This window comes from Gymnoscopelus braueri (assembly GCF_963280865.1).
Source record: "Gymnoscopelus braueri genome assembly, chromosome: 14".
NCBI classification, from domain to species: domain Eukaryota; kingdom Metazoa; phylum Chordata; class Actinopteri; order Myctophiformes; family Myctophidae; genus Gymnoscopelus; species Gymnoscopelus braueri.
Genome location: NC_137619.1, coordinates 30,392,187 through 30,415,102, shown reverse-complemented (window position 1 = coordinate 30,415,102; position 22,916 = coordinate 30,392,187). Strand labels below are relative to the sequence as shown.

Below are 22,916 nucleotides of genomic sequence, written 5' to 3'. Positions count from 1 at the left end.
GTGTATGTGTTTTTGTGCATGTGCACACTGAAGATCATGGATCACATGGATCATGTGACGTTTGTGAAATAAAATAAGTAAGCCTTCCCGAGCCATGTGGCCCATAGCTATCTCCTGTTTCTGTAGCGTGAGGTGGCTTGCTGTACAAGTACTGTACACCCCCTGGACATGACTCTAGTATGTTGCAGGGACTTACCCCAAATCCAACCCTTGATGCTGGGTGCCAAGCAGGGAGGCATTGGTTCCCATTTTGATAGTCTTTGGTATGACCCGACCGGGTAATTGAACCCCCAACGTCCCATTCTCAGGGCGCCGGCTGGACACTTATTACCACAAGGCCACTGAACTCAGTGAACTGGTAGTTCCAATTGTTTAATCACTTAAGCCCTATTTACTTAGTTTTACGCCAAATACTGAAAATATCCGATCTACAAGTTAACAACTCGTCTCATTGTGATGTGTAGTGGCTTATAGATCTGCAATCTTTACTAATTGATTTTTTTAATCTTCTTAATTAAAATTGTCTTAATTTTTTTTGGTTTGAAAAGGTTTTAATCTTAAATACAATTGTCCAAAAAAAGGAATGCCAGGGTTAATGTGGTTAAAGGACCATAAGGGCATCAATACATGTCATTGTCTATACAGTACACATCTTCATCCATACAGTATATCATACATAAATGATGATAATATTGTTGGATTTATTTGATCCCACATGGTCAAGATGGGACCATGTTGTTGGGACGTGTCCCACAGATTGTGCTACATATAACGAAGAATATATTAATGTAAGAAAATAAAAAATAGAATGATGATTATAAAAATATATATGCACAAATATACAGTGATTGATTTTGATTGAATACTTTATTAACAGTTTGCAAATAGTACAGTGGTACGACTATACAATTGTGGTACAGTGTATTCAATTCATCATACACTAATACTTAGGGATTTGTCTTAGACAGGCACAGTAACTTCATATCATAATTAGCAGTGTTCATGTATGTTTATATTTTCTCCAAAGTGATTAAAACAGCTGTGCATTGAATAGTTGAGTCAATGTTGGATAAACATAATTGAATAATTGAGTCAGTGTTGGATAAACATAATTGAATAACTGAGTCAGTGTTGGCTAAACATGATTGTGTGGGTAATAAGTCATGGATGATTGAATTTGGTTTGTGAATCAGTATTTTCAACAGGGACTATTTTTCAAATCAGTCCGTACTGAAAAACAATGATAACATAGGTTTGACAAAATAAAACATGCAATGATGTTTTGTATGTTGAATTATCTATCTCAAGCAAATTCCATGTCTCTGCAAGTTGATTTAATTTTTTTGGGCATATCATTATAAGCAAAATTTGTATTTTGTCCCCACACATTTTCTAAAATATGAATATAACATATCAACAATGTGCTGTGAGCTGTAGATGTTTTTTTTTTTGCTATGAAAACAGGTCTGCTTGAAATTTTACATGCCCACCATTGGTGTGCCATGAGCATGAAAAGTTTGAAAACCCCTGGGCTAAATAATGCCAGACCATAGCAGTGGTATGGTCCTGTAGGCATGACAATAGGCCATAGTTTGCATAGGGCCCCATCTTGTGGTCAAATGAAGCCATTATACTGTCAACTAGAAAGGCAGGGTGCCAATGAAGAATCAAAATAATGTCAATACAGTCAGTGTTATAGTAGAAATTGAAGGCTTGTGGGTATTGATCCCAGCATTCTCCATAGTTTTTATATTGTTAGAATGCAACCGGAATAGTTACAGATAATTCAAGGTTTTCTGTTATCTACTGTGAATGTGATACTGTATATATACCATTTGATGGACTCTTTTATCCAAAGTCCTGTTCTGTTCATTGACTGCATCAGTCATTGTGGAAGAAAACTGATGTACAAGCCTGTAGCTTCTATCTATTTTTGGTGTGCCACACGTTCGTACGACAAAGTATAAATCAGGCTTTATAGCACCACCGTTTGATCCAACTTTGTTTAACCAAGTTCGTTAAGTGGTCATTTTTCATGCATGCCTTCTGGTGGTTAAACCATATTTTTTCCAATTGATGATGGAGTGCATTACAGGGTGACCCAGCACCGCCTCCTCACATCCGCAGTGTGCCAAAATACTGCATCTAATTTGCAAACCGAGATCTTTGATCGGCGTTTTAATTGCACAATGTCAGATCTTATAAGGACTTTCATTATAAGCCGTGGTCATGCTCCCAACACAGCAACAGCATTAACTGTGACAGCCTTGAGCTGCTGTGCAGCTCGTCATCATGAAACGAACGTCATGAAATTGTCCGTTTTAATTTGAACGGAGGATTTTACTGTGCACCCATGACATAATGAGCACACGCCAAAACATACCGCTCAAAGTCAGAACTATATAGAATCTGCCAAAAGTCTTTGAGGCCAGTAAGCCATTAATAAGTCCCATCTGTATAAGCAAACGCTAGACACTTAGCATTCTGATATGATTGAATTATTCATCAAAAAGACCTTTGAGGGCAGAACCATAGCACAGCATACAGAATGTACAATGCCAGTGATGTCACATAATATGTATAGAGAGAACTTCGCTCTACTGTGATTAGCATATTCCACCCACATTACCCACTTGATGAACACATTAGCCGTGACATTGGTTAATGTATTCATTCACCAAACTTTCTGTCAGCATGCACACTGACCAGTTAGCAAATACATGAACTGTTTTCCCTCATTGACCCATAATACATTTAGTTTTAGTTTGTTTGACCCCATTGAAGACCTAATTCTTAACAGTGTCATTATGAGTGTCACAGTCTTAAGCGGGTGAGTTGCGCAGGAGCACGATCCAATTAACCTACAGATTACAAAGTTCAACTGTATACCTGTCCTACAGTCAAATGTGTAGTTATTAATGCATTTTTTTCTACACGCTCCCCTTCTATTATGATCTCGAATAGTATAGGCGGCAGTGGCAGCCTTTACACCTGGCACTTGTGTCTAATATCTAGATTGTATCTAGATATTAGCCAGATTACATGTAAACCTGGCATTGACATGTGTCCAGATTGTATCTACTGTAGATATCACATGACTTAACTGATGTTTGCAATTGCTTGGTGGTTTGGAATGCGATTAAAATCCAATTTCTACAGATGTGTCTCGGCCTGGATGCTCTAGCCACTCAGGTGGATTATAAAACTGTGCAAAACATCACTCACGTGTGACACATGATGACGTAATGTAAGCGACGTACAGTAAGTGTTGTTATGGAAGAAATTGAGAGCTTCCTGCCGTGACTGCAGCATGGAACATTGTTGTGTATGTCAGCCTCCTCTGTCGCTGATTCTGCACAGTGACTAGATGAGATGACAAATTTCCATTTAATTCTTCCATTAGTTGCTGTTTTGTTGTTGCCTGCACTGTTTTGTATGTAGGCTGAAGCCTCCCTGAAAATAGCAGATCTATAAGCTCGGATGCCACGTGTTCTGAGCTGGCAGATCTGCTGTTTTTGGCGAGTGTATGACTAAAAATTAAGCATTTCTCACCTCCATATCATTATGTCGTTACCACAGCAACCAATGCAAATAAGTCTATGGTGTCTGAATGCACAAATCTGTTCACTTGCAAATAACAGCGTGGACACCAGACAGTCAGTCCTAATGTCATAAATCGGATTTGCCGCCAGTCTGGACAAAGCACTCATATCTTTTTCAAATGACAGTGCATGTCATGAGTGATTTGTTGAGTAATTTTTTTGTTTGAGTCCATTTGTTTACATTTGTACACTATAACAAGGTCTGTTTGTCTTTGCATGCATACTGCCAGTAGGCCACAGAAGAACCTCCACTTATTTATTTTCGCATATATTTTATATTTGGGGCTGAAATCCAGTCCAAATGTTGAGTCATACGTCATAGGTGTGTCATAGAAGACTGACATCATAGATCACTGATGTCACAGGTTTGTCACATTAAGTCTGAGATTCAAACGGAGCCACACCGTTTCTATGCGGATCCCGAGTTCCACATAGTTCCCTAGTTATTGTGGGATACATATTTCCCAAAATATATTCTTTTGAATTGATGTTTGTGTCGTGAGTACATTCACACAGAACGTGAATATTACGCAGCGATTTTTCTGAGCTTCCACACTGCAAATAAAGGCATCAACCTTGTAACACTCAGGATTTTATAATGTAGTGCAGGTCCCTTAAAAGCTAATGAAGGCCACCCATGAAGCTGCATTATAGACTTGTCCGGAGTTGGTTTGAGCGATCGGAGCACAATCCGTCCTCAATGCATCTTGGGTGCATTCACAACTGTATTTTTATGTGGTCAAGTGATATCCAATTTAAATCTGATCACCTGCCAAGACACATGTTAACTCTTTGACTGCCAGAGTATTTTCATAAAATACTCCCCCATTGCCAGCAATTTTCATGTTTTTTTATTTTTATATTTTGAAAATCTTCATGAAAATAATTTATCAGACTGTTTTTTAAAGACGCAGCACAAATCCGCCACTAGAGAGCAGCACATGACAGTTTGATCAGCTCCTTGGGTCACTGTTACCCTTCTTGAGCGATTAGACAGGGAAAAACATGAAAACGGATGTGACGTCGTCACACATCGTCTGATCGCTCAAAATTACGATGTGATACACTACGGCGATGACTGATCGTCACCCAGACCATAGATTATAGAAGAGAACCTGTCCGTTTGTCTGTCATACCGTGTGAAAACCCGTTTGTTTACCTATTCTTGAAGAAAATGACCGGGGAAAAAAATCAAAAACCGGAAACGGAACCCAGGTCATGAAACCGGATGCAGATGTCGGTGAAGTAAGTGGAACTCGAGAATAACATTGAATTTTAAGCAGCATAGCGCGATCAGAGATTAAACAATGAACGCGATTCCAACGCGTCAAACGCGTCAATGGCGTGGGTGGATTAAGTAGTAATTGACGTGTTTTCGAGTCAATGGCGTTTATAGAGTTAATATCACGTGTAAAGGTGGTCAGTTTGGCCTACAGCAAATATTCTACAGATATACTGTAGATATACTGTATGTTATGGTCAACTGTGAAATGTTCAGTCCTGTATTCAGTGTAAGACGGATAATGAAAAGGTCAATTCTCAGTTACCTTGTGCAAAATTTACAATAACTATCATTTGGAATTTTATGCAACACTTTGAAGTATTTATTCCATCTCCTCTTGAACATTTGCAGCGTGGATGTTGACTCAAACAGGAGAGAGGAATTGAGGCAGGGGGTAAATGGAAGAGGCTGGTGTGCTAGACAACAGCAGTCAGGTAGAGAAGAAAATGGTGTGAGATGGAGAGGTGCAGAGAGAGACATGGCACAAGGGACTGACTAATAGATGATGTGCCTGCATGTCATGCATGCATGTTTATCAGATCAAACTATGTAGTTAGGGGTATCAGTGGCCACTTTGGACACAAATAACATGGCAGCCAATGTCTTTGACTTAATTATCCAAGAGTCTGCAAGCATGTCCGGCGAGGATGCACTGTGATTGACTAGTCTTTGCTTAGACTGGTAGTTCTGCCTTGGTGCCTTGGCGAATGCCAGGATGAAACTCATTGTCTCCCCTATACATACAGTAGTAATACAGTCAAGCCCCTAGTAGGGACCCCCCTGAGTCTATAAATGTATGGAAGGATGATTGTTATTGCTTAAACATTTAACCGTATAATTTTGTGGGACATAATATGCTGTATAGTTGTTAAAGTGTGTGTGTGTGTGTGTGTGTGTGTGTGTGTGTGTGTGTGTGTGTGTGTGTGTGTGTGTGTGTGTGTGTGTGTGTGTGTGTGTGTGTGTGTGTGTGTGTGTGTGTGTGTGTGTGTGTGTGTGTGTGTGTGTGTGTGTGTGTGTGTGCAGCTCAATAGGAAGTCTGCCTTTTGAGTTATATCTAACTTGGCTATTTGATTAGAGGAAAAGGGGCCCATTTAATTGTATGTATTCATCTCTCTCCCTCACTCTCTCCCCTCTTGGCCCTCCATCTCTGTCTTTCTCTTTATTCCTCCCCCGTCCGTTGAGGAAATAGTGCTTTTATGTATTACGAGAGAATAAGTGATGAGAACTACTCTGATAGCAGGCGGCAGCGATAATGGCTGTTTAATCCAGCGCGTCCCGGTCCCACCCTGTTGAAACCTGTCTCAATGGAGAGGCATTAGAAGTTCTTAAAAAGTCTGTCCTGATCCTGACTATTTGCAGAGAGAGAGCTCAGCTTTGATCTGTGGTAAATGGACCTCTGATGAGGTCACAGCTCAGGCGAGGAGAGAAGCTATAGATCGCTCTGTGGAAAAAACTAAACTATAGAAAAAATATTAACTCCCAATTAGAACCAAGCTCCTCTGTTTTCCAGATAAAGAGGCGAGACATGTGAAAAGGACAACTCCGTCCACACAAATGATGCAAATGACCTTCCTGTAATTTTCATTGTATTTTGTTGTTACTTGGTACGCAAGTAAACATTTCAGAGCCCGCTGAAGTCCAGGTGGCTTCGTCTAGCCAGGCTGCAGGGATGAGTTCAGTCCACCTGGGGGCACTGTGCATCCTCAGGACAACAATGGTGTGTGTGCGTGTGCAATTGCAATTGTGTGTGTATGCCATACCTTTGTGTGTCTGTATATGTCTCTATCTGCATTCATATGGCATTCATATGGCATCAGGAGGTGGGTGGCCTGAATTCATCAAAACATTTCCCCGATGCACCATGCAGTACTATAGTAGCTACCATGTGAATATTGGCATGGTGGAAGCGAGGGCCACTTAGCTTCACAGAGTGACTATTAATGAGCCCCTGCCCTCAGCACAATTTAAAATGCATTGCAACAGCACTGACGGACCAGGGAAAAGTATATTTATTTTTTGAATGGTTTGAGATTCTCTTGATACATTTAGGGACACTTAAGCATTCATTCAAGCTCCCAAGTTTCTTTATTGTAATTTCTCTCATAGTTTGGTTATATTTGTGCCACAAATATAATCTGTTTGTAATAATGGTAATAATAATAATAAGTATTTTTATTATAATGATGACGATGATAACAGCCTAGTTAGCCAGCCTCTGTTTCATGACTATATAATAAGTATTTATGAAGCACTTATCAAAAAATGTTACAAAGTGCTTGACATAAATTTGAAGAAGTAAAATTAAATCAGCCACCAAATAAATAAATGTTTTTTTCCCCGTCCTTTTTTCATTAGTATAATTGTTTTTGTTTTTAGTCATTTAGTCATTGAATTCGTCACTCACTGTGTGTAGTCTTACCACTGCTCACCCGTACTGGTTGGTTTTTGGACTGGTTTGTCCTTTGTAGGTATGGTATATTGAAACAACGTCTCCTCTGATACACATGGAATTGCCTGCCACTTCTTTTTGACATGCCAGTCAGGAAGAACACCCTCTTCCTCACAGTTCAACACCCCTTGCTGACAGGCGCCCTGACCAGCCTGTAGGAGTCACTGGTGCAGCAACAAAGATGATACTTCCCCTGCCCAGCTTCCCTCCCACGAACATGGCCAATTATGCTTGTATGGATGCCCAGCCCAGCCGCAGGCGCCGCAACATGTATGTTTTAACCCATTGAGACCTGAAACCGATTCTACATGTCTCCTAAAACAGTTTTCTGAAAAACGTATGTTTCTATATCAGTGGTGCTCAATCTTTTTCATGTCAAGGACCCCCAAAATGATATGTATTTGGCCGCGGACCCCCATCAAAATATTTTGTTCCAGGGACCCCCCAGAAGCAAAGATTTGAGTTAAAAACGGTTCGCTTTAAAAATATATATATTCAAAGATTTGCACTCATTTTCACGATTTTTCAAAAGGCACTCGGTGCCGCGCTATGAGCTTGTATATCTGCTATTTTTGAATAGCCCAAAGTGTAAAATAATGCTTTTTAGCTCAAATCTAAAAATGACAGTTCCAGGTCTTAATGGGTTAAGAAGTGGTTTAAAATAAGTCATTGATTTTGCAAACTGTCAGGGGCTCCTCTACTCTGGAACAACCTGCCCGAAGAGCTGCTCCTCAAGCAGGTCATTCCACCACAATCAAAGAGCCCTGACAGCAAAGGCACGGTCACACTTTGTCTTCAGCCTCTGCTCAGGAACAACTACTGTAGCAGGTTACTGCCTGAGGACATCTGGCTGCACACAGGCTCGTAAGGGGTTAATAACTCAAAAATGTAATTAGGGGCCAGACCATGGAGTTGCCTCAAAGGTAATCAGTAAAATCTTATAATCAATCCTAAAACAGACAGATAACTACTGTAAGGAAGTTCAAAGAAGAGTAATATGTTTTAGTGAAAAGCCTGGCAGCGGCGTTCTTTAAAATTTAGAGCAATGTTTAATGCAATGTATTATTATAACAGATTTAATTGAATATGGATTTAAGCTGAAGTTGAGATTAACCTCCTTCGTTCGACTTTCAGTACGGCACTCAGAGCACCAGCCTTTATACGTTGCCATTTACCAAGCGAGACCAAACCACGATGTATGGGGTGTTTTCATAAAACGGATGAATACATTCTCGTCTCCCAGGGCACTGAAAGCCCCATCTTGTGATGTTTTTAAATGGGGATTGGCGAGCGAGTTTGAGAGGAGTTAGTCAATTCATATTTTCGGGTAAAGACAATAAAAAGCTTGGTGCTGCTGGAGTTGTGCGCTGGGGAATGGAAGTTGCGTTGCTCTCATTAACCGCTTGCCTCTATGAGCATCTCTCATTAAAGACAATATATTTCCCCTGAATATACGCCAAAGCCCCCCTCCTCGCAGCACGAGACAACGTCTGGAAGAAGAAGAAAAACATGCTTTTTTTTTATCCCTTCTTCTCTCAGGTGGTTGTGTGGTACTTTGCAGTTTTCATTATTTTTTTGTAAATCACTTTTTTTGTCTTTTTCTCTCCTTCAGACACTTTGTGTTCTTCTCCTCTCTCTCTCTCTCTCTCTCTCTCTCTCTCTCTTTCTCTTTCTTTTCTCTCTCATACTCTTGGCAGTTCCATAATCTTTCCCTTCCTACCCAACATCAAAGCTGCTGAGTTGCCGCAGCCTCTCTGCTCTCAGATTTATTTATTTTGCCTCTAATTTTAGGCTTTTGTTGCACTGGGTTTGAGACAGGCCAACTCATCAGTGCTTAAATGAGTGAGGTGCTTAAGCCTTTTGTCTGCAGAGAGCTCAGCCGTTGTGGGATGCTGTGCCAGGGAGCCAGCTCCGTTGTTGCATTAATTAGTCTAATACCTAACCCGCTTTGCTTTCTCACATGAGTTTAAATTGACAGCATCTCTCCCCTGTGGTAAACAACCTTTTTGTGTGAGTGCGTGTGTTTTTCGTCCCATCTCAACGTTATTGTTCTGCATGCATCATACTATACACGCACGCACGCACGCACGCACGCACGCACGCACGCACGCACGCACGCACGCACGCACGCACGCACGCACGCACGCACGCACGCACGCACGCACGCACGCACGCACGCACGCACGCACGCACGCACAACCAGACAGATGCACTCAAAGTCAGACCTTATAATAACAGTGATCTGAGTCATCACTAAAATGTTGGTATAAACACATCCCCCCCCCCCGCCCGCCTCCTTTTAGATTTCAACCACAGTGATGACCGTACATTTCACTCCTCACCAAGCCATCCTCCTATCCACCTTGCCTGGCCACTCCGCCTCCAACTGGCTTGAATCAGCAGTATGTCAACATCAGGGAAATTTATTGCGAACGAGTCGATGGCCTTGTCTGCACATTTCATTTTACTTTGTACGCGTAGCTGTATTTAAGTGAATTATTTGTCTACAGCACTGCTTATTATCAGTCTCCCATTATAACGGGCACAATGCAGCACCAAATCCATCTTCTCCTCCGATGGTCTCATCTTTCTGTGCTCCCTCTGTAGGCTAAACAGGAAGTGACTCGTGGTGATAGCAGTGTTATTATTCACGCTCATCTGTGGCCAAATAACCACACCTCTTAAGGCCATCAGTCTCACATCAGCTGTTGAAATTCTTCTCTCCTCTGTTCCCGAATGTCATTCTAGTACCCTTGGAATTAACCCCCCCGCCACCCCCCTTCTCATCCATCTCGCTAACAGGCTCAGTGGCTTACAGCGCCTAATTGTCCCTCTAAAAGTCAATAAGAGCTCTGCAGCGACTACAATCCTTGAATTACCTCACATTTTCCACTTTAAAGAACTGTGGAGAATGACTATGTTCAGTAAGACAGAGCCTCGAAATTGAGGTATTTTTTTTCTCCTCCGTTTTAGGGGGGGGGGGGGGGGGGGTGTATATTAGTTCAAGAGCAGCAAATGAGTCGGGTAATTGTATTATAAAGAAAATGTGCCTGTCATTGGGATAGAGGACGTGCTCTCCATCAAAAGGACAGGCGAGTCCTCGTATATGAAGAATTTCCAGCAAGTAGAGGCTCCAAATGTCTCTCAAGAGATGTGATTTCACATAAACCCAAACACACGCACATATATCACCTAAACAGTCGTTCCAGCTCCAGCTAGAGACGGTGTCTCGGCTTCGATGTGCACACGCCACACCCTTTGAAGTCGTTCCCATGACATTGCATCTGAAATCCTTGTATGTTGTGGGAATAGCCATTTCCAGGATCTGTGAGTCCTGTGGAAGGTGGTACGGTCAGCCGAGCTCACCACAGGGCTGTCTCTCCCCTCCCTGCGGGACGCATACGACAGTAGGTGCTTGAGCAGAGCAAAAAGGATTATGAAGGACAAACAACACCCAAGTAATGGACTGTTTGTGACGATGCGGAATGGCAAGTGTATGAGTCTCAAAGCCCAGGGCTCAAGTCTCCGAAAGTATTCCCTGAGGTTGTCAGAGCCCTGGCAAGGACCTGAATGAATGAATGAATGAATAAATGAATGCAAGTTTTTGCTCACACTGTTACTTGCACTATTTCTACATTATTGTTGCTGTCGGGCAGAAACCTCTATATCTCCATATTTTAACTTTTTATGTTTTTTTCCATAAATGAATGCCCTACTTCATCAAACAAGTGTCACACAAAAGTAGTGAAAATGGCAGATCTACAAGCTCACATCGTGTTGTATTGCGATGATCGGCTATTTTCACTATTTAAAAATGTTTTAAAAATAATAAAAACAGTTTTGGACATACAAGGTTTCCACCCGACAGCAATGATATATACGTTTATCTATGCATACTGTATGTACAGTATATACCTTAACTGCACATTCTATAATCCAGATACTACACTAATCCATCCATATTCTGCACATTTCCCATCGCTGCTAAAATTGTTTTTACCTTTTATCTGTAGAACCTTTTTGTCTCCGCCAGGCCGAAAGGCATGGCGAGAGAGTATATTTTACCTCCTGTCCGTCCGTGTGTCCGTCCGTGTGTCCGTCCGTCCGTCCGTCCGCCCGTCCGTGTGTCCTGTCCTGTCCGCGTGTTACCAGCTAATCTCTGGCACCGTTGGCCCGGTCGCTGCGAAACTGTGCACACACACTCCCTGGATCCCAATTCAGAACCTCTGAAATTTTTCACATGGGCCTGTTATAGCGCCACCAGGAGGCCGATTAGTGCAAAACCCATTTACTCCTACAGATTTTATCCAAACATCACGCAAATCGGTACACAGTATCTCTATAGTCATGTGATCAAGACGGATCTGTCCGATATTTCATATATGTATACACACCTGTATGGCCCTGTATGAGTGAGTGACAAATAAAACCCGCTTGAATCTTGGATCTCTTGAAATGGAGTTGACCTTCAAAAAGAGTAAAGAAAAGAAAGAAAAGGTGTTGAGTATTCTTCCCCACCTGCCCTCTCATGGTGATAGGTTAGCTCTACTGGGATTTGGTCATGGACCGCTGTGAAATGTGCCATGCTGAATAGAACAGTGCACTTCACATCAAATGAGAGGGAGTCTGGACGGCACGAGTCTAAAATCCTCCCTCTCTTTGTTGCCTATTGATTTTGCTCTTATCTAAATCTGAAGTTGTTGTTCAAAGTTGCTTGCTCGAGTCAGAAATGACTTGCCCTCTTTGACTCCTTTCCTGGTAGCATGCCAAGATTGAACATTTTAAATTCAGCCCACAGCCAACCGTCGGCGAACAAAGATCCCCAAAAGATGCTCGCGCATATAACTACAGTCAGAATTTAGTTTTCAGTAATGAGTTTTCGTTTGGCTTCGGCGGCGCCCATCTGGGACAGATACCTTTTGTGTGTCTGGGTCATTTCAGGGCACAGTGTAAAAAAAAAGAAAAGTGAGAGATATTCTGCTTTGAAACTTTCCTATTGGGGCTATTCAAGGTTTAATCATCTTTTTTGATCCGCCCGTGTTTATTTGAAGTTTTGACTGATGTTGTGTTCAGAGCACAGTGCAGAAGAGGAGGGCGAAGCAACCCCTCCCAGCTGTTGCCATTCTGGATGCAGTGCGTGCCACAGGCTCAGATTGACAGAGCACCTCGGGGCATTAAAGACATGCCATGAGTGTGTGAGCGAGACATCAAATTTATGTATTGCCAGCACTCAAATCATTATCCCCTTGGCAAGAACTAGCGCAGCTTGATTTAAAATGTCTCGCGTCTAAGCTGCTGTTCAGATGCATATTAATAGTATTATCCAAGTGCTATCTGTTTCACAGTCTGATTTCATGGTTGCCGTAATGGGTACACTTGGGTAATACAGAATCCATCTTATTTGAGCCCAGGGCGAGCTTGAATCAGATTTACATAGAACTAGGTGGGGGGTTTAATCACAACAAGCATGGCATCAGTTTGATTGATTGATTGATTTATTTGATTGATTGAATACTTTATTAACACGTTTGTTAACAGTACAGGTACTCAATTCATCATTGTGGCTGGAAAGCTAGGTGGCATGGCCTTTAAAGACGTTAGGTAAGATCCACACAGAAAACCTGTGGATCTACAAGTTCATAACGCGTCACATTGTAGATCGGCTTTTTTTCCGAATAGCCAAAGTATAACATAGAAAGTGGTTAATGCATGTTTTGTTTTAGTAATCAAATCTGCAAAGTAACACGTACTGTAACTAAAGCTGTCAAATACTGTAATTGTAATCGAGTAAAAACTACAATATTTGCATCTGAGATGTAGTGGAGTTGAAGTAACAAAAAAGTACCTCATAGTCATACTGTAGTTGCATGTGCAAGTTATCAAAAAGTTGATCACAGCAATGGAAGTCATGAGATAGCTCTACCTGTTTAAGTTCAAATGGAGTCTGTAAGTTAAAGCATGCTGAAGTAACATGACTGCAAACAAGTGAAAGAATAAAACTGAAATGACATTGACTTTCCATAGACTTTATTGGGTGTTTAAGTCACAATATTTAGAAGTGAAAAGTATAAGCACGCCAAAGATACCCATATACTATATATTGTGGTCTCGAGCCCACAATTATGTTCTTCTTAGTGATGACAACATACTGTACCACACTACTTTTTGATGTGTTCACTGTCCAAACATTTGCCTCTATATAGCCTATCTACTGGTTCCACATTAATGATGTACTGTAATGACAGTCCTTTATTATGACAGTCCTCCCCATGCCCCATGCTTTTTCATACTTGCGCACAACCCCAAAACATTTTCATCACATGCCCCAGACAGACAGACAGACAGACAGACAGAAAGATGGACAGAGGACGGGCGTGTGCCATGGTGGAGATTTGGGCTCTACTGAGTGCCTCCTTCTAGTTTGATTTAGAGTTTTGCCATTTTATGCTTGATTTCAGATAGGTCTTTGTAGAGACGGGGAAAAAGGGCAGAAAGTGAGAGACGTGAGACAAGACAGGAATTGGAAACGAACCAGGGTCCTCACACTCACTAGGAGCATTATAGAGCTGATATACCAAATACCTTGATATCGATATCGTGACTATATTGTGTGGATGACTATTGGACTTTTATTTATACAGTGAGATTTCTCATAAATAATCATCAGTAATGCCTATATAATAACTAAGTGGGTAAAGGCAAATAATGGAACAGCTAGAACAGTCAGGTAAATTCATAACATTTATTACAGTAATGCATCTTTTAAAACCCAGAAAAAAAGACAACACATAATTATGCCAAATCCGAGATGATACCTAGAAGTCACACAAATCACAATAACAATATAATATTGATATATTGCCCAGCCCTAGGAGCATATGATCTGTGCACTAATTGGCTAAGCCACCAGGCACCCACCCCCACTTTACCGTATTAATAGAAATTGTAATTTTGTGTTTTCTGATTTAGCTTTTGTTTCTTGAATAGTATCTGATCTGACTTGCACTTGACCTATCCATTTCATCTCTCTCACAAGCACACACACACACACACACACACACACACACACACACACACACACACACACACACACACACACACACACACACACACACACACACACACACACACACACACAAACTCCGCCAGGGGTGGATTATCCAGAACTTCTCAGTGTTCTAAGCCACTGTGTCCTGCCAGTGTGAAATGTCATTTAGCCTGGAACAGCACTGTAACAAAGACTCGCTGTATGAGAGGAGATGGAGAGAGAGCAGTAAAGAGGCCGCTAAAGCTGTAGCATGCCAAACAAACAATCCATTGTAAGCTGGTGGAGCGATCACGTAAAAAGACATCCACAGTAAATAATACAGCCTCGTCAAAAAAGTTAAATAATCCAATAATGGCACATATATCGGCCAAACCGTTGTATTGGTCGGGCTCTAGTGAATAAGATCTTGACGGATGTAGGGAGGGAGGGGAGAGTGGCATAGGTTTAAAGATATGAAAGGACAGGGGAAGAGAGGCTCAGAGTGGAGGAGGAGAAAGACGGAAAACTAGGGTTGAATAAGACGGGAGAGAAGAGGAAGCTTCTGACTAAGAGATGAGTCACATGATGCATCGATTGATACACCTAAGGGCCGAAGGACTGTAGATGTATATTTTAAAGGGGTATGAATCCCTAGGCCAATCTTGTAGTTTGTTTCCCTGTACGAGTTGAAACTGTAAACGGGTAAAAACATGGCTGGCTAGAAAGCACAGCTGCAGTTAATACAGTTTATAATGGGTGTGTTAGATATAAGTGTGCCCAGAGCCATGGGTGTGCCAATGTGCAAGCATAGACAGTATTAAACAGTACCTGAGGCTTACATCTAACACACCCATTATTAATTGTATTAGCTGCAGCTGTGATGCTTACATCATAGTGTACCAGACCTTATGCAGCCTGCCATGTTTACACTCTGCTCTAGTTTTTAACCTTAACTGGAAAACAAGCTGCAAAATATGTCTAGGGTTTCATCCCCTCTTAAGTTGTTTTTATTTAAGTTATTTAATATTATTCTTTCTTTAAGTAAGTCTGGAGCCTTGAGTGCCACTCAATTCGTATGAAAAACACAAGATATTCAGTTAGGGCTAATTTTATGGTTGTGTCCTCTAGTCAGAGCCTTGGCAATTTATTTTCATTTTTCTGCTGAAGCACGAAATTGCCTTGAAAAATAATACTTTGAACTATTGATTTATTCCTACTTTGCTTTCGGGTCTGCTTTGAATTATTTGACAAATAGCAACCCAGTAATCAAACTATAACTGCATATTTTGAGTCTGTAATGAGACAATCTTTTCATAGCAGACTGCATTATGGTGCTTGATACATCTTTCTTCACCATGCGTCGACTCTCTGGCTCTTTGTGTGTTGAATGATAGCTGTGCCGTTCTCATCTCTCCCTCCAGCTGTGATGTGCGAGCAGTTGTATGCAGTGCAGTGTATTGCATATGGCCATAATAATGGTAAAAAACACACCATTTTGTCCACAAGCATAAATCCATTGCAAATATCGCAGCACTTTCTATTCAGCTCATAATGCATTATAACCACATTATGATTGTTTGTATAATGACTTGTAAGTATCATAATTCTTCATAACTGCTGCACACTCAGACATTTTTGTTGTTGCAAGAATCATAGTGCATTATATTTCTCATAATTGCAATACATTTCATTATATAATTGAAATTGCATTATAATCACTGTTATAATCTATTCTAGTGTGAAGTCAGCACATTTTGTGTGTTGTTTTTGCATAGATTTAATGCTTTTTCATGTTGCTTAAAACACCATCTGGCCACTTATAGTGACTTCTAATCACACTATAATGCATCAAATTATTATTAATAATTACACACAATATACACATATGGAAATATACACTGCAGTGCTACTTAAGAGCTGGGTGTGCAAAAGGCAAAATAGCAAATGTCCAGGTGCATACTGTGTCTGTGTGCATTATAGAAGTAATGCATTATAGACATGGGCTTCATGGCAAGCACTAATCCTGGCTTCATGGAAAGCACTAATCTGTAATCAGTAGGTTTCATCCTGCAATCTGCCAGTTAGATTAAGAGATAACTTGTGTGCAAAGTTGACGTTTTGGCCTGAGGATGGTGCTAGAGAGGAAAGTTCATGGGGTCACTCAATAGTGTGACAGGAAGCATGAATGTACTGTGGCAAGTGTCATGGCAATTATGTGCAAGTGGCAATCTAGCCAGTAGTGTGTGAGATATTGTTTGGAAACAAAGTGGTGGATAGATGGAAGGGCTGACCTACTGACATCACCATCCAGCTGCGCCACTAGTGAGGCTAAAAACGTTTTCATAATGTTCATACATTTTCGTAATGTTGCTCATAAAAGAATGCTCTTTAGTATCGGTAACACATCCATATGAACTTTGTGCTACGCAGGGATTGGTTTAAACAATGTTTAATCTTATTCCTCCTCTTTTTAATAGTGATGTATTGTTCTACCCTGTGGGCCATGAGCCTGTAATAAAGTTTATATATATATATAATGTATAAAAGAAATACTATATGCAAGTTCTTTTGCCGTGTCTTGGCTGAAATGTCTAGATATGCATCGAAAGTCAAGTGTGAAGATGTCATGTACTTGTTTTGTTACTTATGCTGCGTCCACACTGGCCGCAACAAAGCTACAGGCTGCCATTAATATTTTTTTTCGATGGAAGACGGCAACATGAAAATACAAAGCGATGCCCAACGTTTGTAGCTGCTACAAAATCTACAAAGCTACACTCCCAAGTTGAGCTGGCTTCAACTGCAGCTACAAAGCTGCAAAACAACCAAGTGTTGTTTAACCGTTGCCACTCACCTTCTCTCCCCGCACGATTCCTGCTTGTGATGGGGTAAACTCATTATATCCATGTTCTTTTTAATCCATTAAGACCGGGGAAAGCATCTGTCATTTTAGATTTCTTTGGGCTATTCATAATTTGACTGATGACAAGCTCATAGCGCGGCACTATGAGCTTGTAGATCTGCTATTTTTTTAACATCTTGACAATTTGTGCAAATCTTTGAACATTTTTAACTCCAATATTTGCTTCTGGGGGTCCCTGGAACAAAACATTTTGAGATGGGGGGGGGCCAAATATATATAATTTTAGGGGGTCCTTTACAAAAAGTTGGAGCGCCACTGATATAGCAACCAAACAACAAAAATTATATATATTTGGCCGCAGACCCCACTCTCAAAATATTTAGTTCCAGGGACCCCCAGAAGTAAAGATTTGAGTTAAAATGTTTGCTTTAAAAAAATAAAAATAAAATATTCACAAAAAAAAACAATATTTTTCAAAAATAGCAGATCTACAAACTCATAGCGCGGCACTTACATGAGGTTGTAGATCTGCTATTTTTGAATAGCCAAAGAAATCTAAAATGACACGGATGAGGTCCCGGATTGAATGGGTTAACCCAGGCTTTATATTTCCATTTTATATTTTTCTCGCTCGTCTGACGCACGCTTGACGTCAACAGCCACTCAGCGATAGATATGCTGGGTCGCTTTGTAGCTTTGTATCTTTTGTAGCTGCCAGTGTAAACGCAGTATAAGAGAGAGAAAAGGTGGTGACCTAATGCACTGGTGACGTGTTTATAATATTCCTACAGTAGCTAGGATGCTTTTCCAATGCTTTCTGAAGTAAATGCTTCCTTTTGATGTGTGTGGCTTCTCTCCAGGACATCCTGAACAACCTGGACCCCCCTGGGCCCGAGGAGCTGGACGATGATGACCTCATGTTAGACGTGGATTTGCCAGAGGACAGCTCGCTGCACCTCAGTCAGTGTACACGCACGCACACACACAGTCACACACACACACATTACATACACACAGAAATACTTTTAATTCTATGTCACACACACAGGTGCGGTACATAATAACAGAGGACCTGTTTTAAATTCAGCTCCCTCATACAGAAGTTACACCACGGCCATGGCAAATGCTTGATCCTGATTGGCTGGAGGGTACCATTATTTTTCGTATAATCGGACACCTCCAGCAAAACTGTTTGATCATTATTGTAAATTAATGCATTAGCAAGTCTTGAGCATTACATTTCCTGCCACAGCCTTTCTGTGGCATATAGAGGCTTGAATAAATGGAATTTCTGCCTTGCCTCGGGTGTATCGTTGCCTTTGCATCATCCATTAAAATCTTTTAATGGACACCTCTGTGCATATCATGCGGCCTTGCTTATTTAATATTTTTGCGGATGACTTATGACATTACAGCACCATCACTGCCACACAGCTAGTTGTGAATGGCAGTGCTACAGCTAAATTGGACAAGTATTTTTACCAGTTGTTATTATATATACACAGTACGTATTCACCTCTCTCACCCATTCTCCTATTCAGTAGTGCGGGCCCAGAGACAAGATATGTTTTACAAGTAGGTCTGATTGTTTGGATAAAACAATCTCTCTCTCTCTCTCTCTCTCTCGCTCGACTGGCCTCACTACACTCACTCTAGCTATGAGTGCGTTCATATAAAAGAAGTGGTGTATGCATCATATCATATAACCACAATCACAAACAGGACAAGAACAAACTATCTAACTATTAGGCAAATATGTGCAAAACACATAATCCAGGCTAAAAGCAAGACGGTTGGCAGCTGCCAAATGCAGGAAAATCATCCACTGTGTGACTGGATACGTTAATAGTTTTATAATATCACTGTGTATAGTCCAATGGGTGCTAGATCAAGGAACACTGTATGGTCTAATGATGACGTAGCTCCCATGTGGATCTTGGACTTCATGTGGCCAGTCTAGGACGTCAGTCTTCTGTGACATATTGATGTATGACTGGGCAAGGGTTTCAGCCCAATCAGAGCCTCAATTACTTCCATTATTATAAACTCAAAGTGAAATAGATTAATAGAGAGTCCGGACACACAGTCATTTCTCTTTTAGCATTCTGTTGGACATGACTATTTATCCTTCATAACAGTGGCATGAACCGGCCACGGTCAAGTGGAGACATCTGTACATACACTGTACACATGGACACATGCATGAACACACACACACACCCACACACACACACACACACACACACACACACACACACACACACACACACACACACACACACACACACACACACACACACACACACACACACACACACACACACACACACACACACACACACACACACACACACACACACTCAAATACTTTTTAGATGTTAGATGTGTTGTGTACTTGTAGACAGATGGCTAAGGATGTTTTTAGATGGCAGGTTTGATATCTCCTTACCAGTTTTGGGCTGACAATGTTACATTGTCACATATTCCGACCTTGCACTTGTTCTGGTTGTGTTGTCAATTAAACAATGTGTCTTTTTATCGTTAGCATTCAAGCTCACAACACTGCCATTTTCTCTAGACTTAAGTGCCATTCCACTGTGGAAATGTAATACGCTTTTGTCATTGAACTAGCATGGCTGGTGTCCTTTTTATGTATTGTAAAACCAGCCATTACCACATCACACTTTGTGATTAGTGCTGATGAGGCTATTGAGGATCTATCTGTAAGATTTGCTAAAAGGATAAAATGACTTATCTTATAAATCCTTGGTGTGTGTGTGTGTGTGTGTGTGTGTGTGTGTGTGTGTGTGTGTGTGTGTGTGTGTGTGTGTGTGTGTGTGTGTGTGTGTGTGTGTGTGTGTGTGTGTGTGTGTGTGTGTGTGTGTGTGTGTGTACGTGTGTGTGTACTAATGTTTGTGTTGCGCAGGGGCATGTTTTTATTGCAAAACTTGTCTGGGCCATCAGTAGAAGCAGACAGTATGGAGGAAAGGCCTGTTGCTTTTGTCCTCAAATTCCTGCAGCAGCTCATCGATTTCATTCTCCATGTCGTCTGTGTGCTGGATACATTGACACAGCTCACAGATGAGGAAGGCCCCAAGTGTGGCTTCTTCGTGATTGTCCTGAATATCTACGTTGATTACGTGCACTGGTTGTGTGTGTGTGTGTGTGTGTGTGTGCGCGCGCGCGTGTATGGTGTTTTTGCGTGTGTTCATGTAGGTAGGTGTGTGTGTGAGAGAGAGGGCGGGGATGTTAAGAAATAACAGTGATTAAGGTCTACTGACCTTACCTGACATTATAATGGATTCTGGGAAGCAGAGTTTCCGCTCTACCATTGTGAAAGTGGCATACATGGGTAACGTAGTTTATGCACTGATTTAATTTGCAACCTCTCAGCTTGCAGACAAGGCTCGAGTTATGAGCACAAAATCCACTGGAAGCAAATGGTTTCTCACATGCACACGCACATACACATTACATTATTTATTTGCTGGTTGTGTCTGTGTAAACAGTGCTGTCTTTGTTTCCTTGCTACTGACGTGATGCTAGCGTGTGTCATTGCTCGTGTCAGAGAGAAGGAGACTGGAATGTTCACTTCCAAGGAATGTGAATCTGACCCATGTCCCTCCCTAAGCCTTTTTTGGAAGGAGGCTGTATTTATAGCTGTGTGACATGGCTCGAGGTCTGGCTAAGGAGGGAGGGGGAGAGAGAGGGAGAGAGAGAGAGAGAGAGAGAGAGAGAGAGAGAGAGAGAGAGAGAGAGAGAGAGAGAGAGAGAGAGAGAGAGCAGGCTAGTCAGACTCAACCCACAGGACAGGCCCAGAGAGGAGGGGAGACAACCTTAGACCCTCCTTCCTTCCCATGAACACCCTGGCTCTGCCAGCAAGCAGGAAGAGAGAACCGGGGATAGAAGGCTGCCGGGTCCAGGCTGCCGTGTCCCGTGACACGACAGAGGCCCCAGCCCCCTCCCCCTTCACCCTCCTCGCCTTCGCCAGTCCTCTCAGCCCATCTCGCTCTCCCTCACCACCGGCTCTGGTTCCCAGGGAGTTCCCAGAAAAACAGGCCTGTCAACAAACCCAGGGCCAAGCAGGGCGGGGAGCTGGGTTGACTGACTCTCCCCCTATCTCTCTCTCTCTTTCTCTCTCCTGGCCCTTTAAGTCTTCACCAGCTGACTGGACAAGACGTTTTCCCTCTCACGTTTCTAACTTTTTCAAACTTTTCGGTGCTTTATATTATTTTATTATTATTTTCATTTGGATTATTATTCCTCTTGTCTTCTTTCAGTTATACTTTTGACAGCAGTCTCTTTTTTTTTACGAGGGATCAGGGAGTTTGGTGGAATGTAACGGGCCGGTTGGGAGCGCGCTGTCTGCTCCAGTGCTATGTGGCGACACTCAGGGTACGGTATTTGTTTAACTGAACCGCTGAATACCTCAACACTGTGGCATCTTGTCTTTCTCCCTGTCTCTTTCTCTCACTCTCGCTCTCTGTCTCTCTCTGTCTGAGGAGAACAAAGACTGCGTCATGCTGATGGAAAGTCAAGGGTCCTTTTGATTTCCTGAGGGTCGCGCTCTGTTAGTTGTCAATTTTGTTGCGGTCATGGTTCATTTCACTGCTATATGGCATTGAGTGTTGCCAAATACTGCTGTCCTTTTCCCCTCCTTGGAAATGAAATGCCCTGTCACAGAGTGAGTGTGTGTGTGCGTGTGTGGGTGAGCACGTATAGGATTGAGAGAAATGGATAGTGAGATATGTCAGATCATGATTTATATGTATATAACCTGGTGAAATGAATGCATTTGGTGTGTGAAATATGCACTGAATTATTCATTACCACACAGAGTAGTGAATTGACCTACAGCTGTCAATTTTTCAAGTGTTATAGATGGCATGAGAGAGAGAGAGAGAGAGAAACATACAGAAACAGTAAGAAAGTTAGGCAAATTGTGACTCCCCCAAACATTAACCGCATGAACCCTATAGCGTCCATATTCTGGGCATGTGATAATAGGCGAACATTCAGTGAAAATAGCAGATGTAACAACGTACAACGTGTTGCAAGTTAACGCGATGCATTGTGAGCTTGTAGATCGGTACATAACCCTGGGGGACCCCCGTCAACTTAGATATAGGGTTTTAAGTGGTTATGGTTTGGCCTCAGTCATCATGTTTATGTTTGACAAATGAAAGCAAAGACAACTTGTTGTAACATACTGGTTGTACCGCCAACCATAGGCCTGGAAGTCAAGGCGGGGCATGTTTATGTACATTTGGCAGAGCACGAGGGAATCTGTTTACGTTCTACATATAGAAGTCGACACTCTCTCTGGCTCTCAATACAACTGCCAATGCACAAACGCACACCCCCACACACACCCCCACACACACCCCCACACACACACACACACACACACACACACACGCACGCACGCACACGCACACGCACACACACACACTCATTAACCCTGGTTGACTGTCTCCCCATATAGACACTGACGGTATGGCCCACTTGGAGCGCTCGGAGAGGGCTGGGCGGCAGGGTCACTGGAGGAGGAAACAGCATCGCTGGAACGGAGCAGACCACTTCCACAACGACAACAGGTTGGTCTACCCGCTTTTCAACAAGGGGTTTCTTCCTCTCACAGCCTTTCATCATATTTTTATACTGCAGTGGGTACATGCCTGATTCCTGTTGTA

At 41.9% G+C, this 22,916-nt stretch overlaps 1 protein-coding gene across 3 annotated transcripts in view; it reads left to right on the top strand.

Moving 5' to 3' along the window:
* ccser2a (coiled-coil serine-rich protein 2a) overlaps positions 1-22,916 on the top strand; it is an 85,034-nt gene that overhangs the window by 27,094 nt on the left and 35,024 nt on the right. For all 3 annotated transcript variants that reach the window (XM_080448705.1, XM_080448706.1, XM_080448707.1), the window contains exons 4-5: positions 18,084-18,183; positions 22,709-22,820. In XM_080448705.1, the coding sequence (XP_080304831.1) occupies positions 18,084-18,183; positions 22,709-22,820 (212 nt within the window). The remainder of the gene's footprint in view (positions 1-18,083; positions 18,184-22,708; positions 22,821-22,916) is intronic.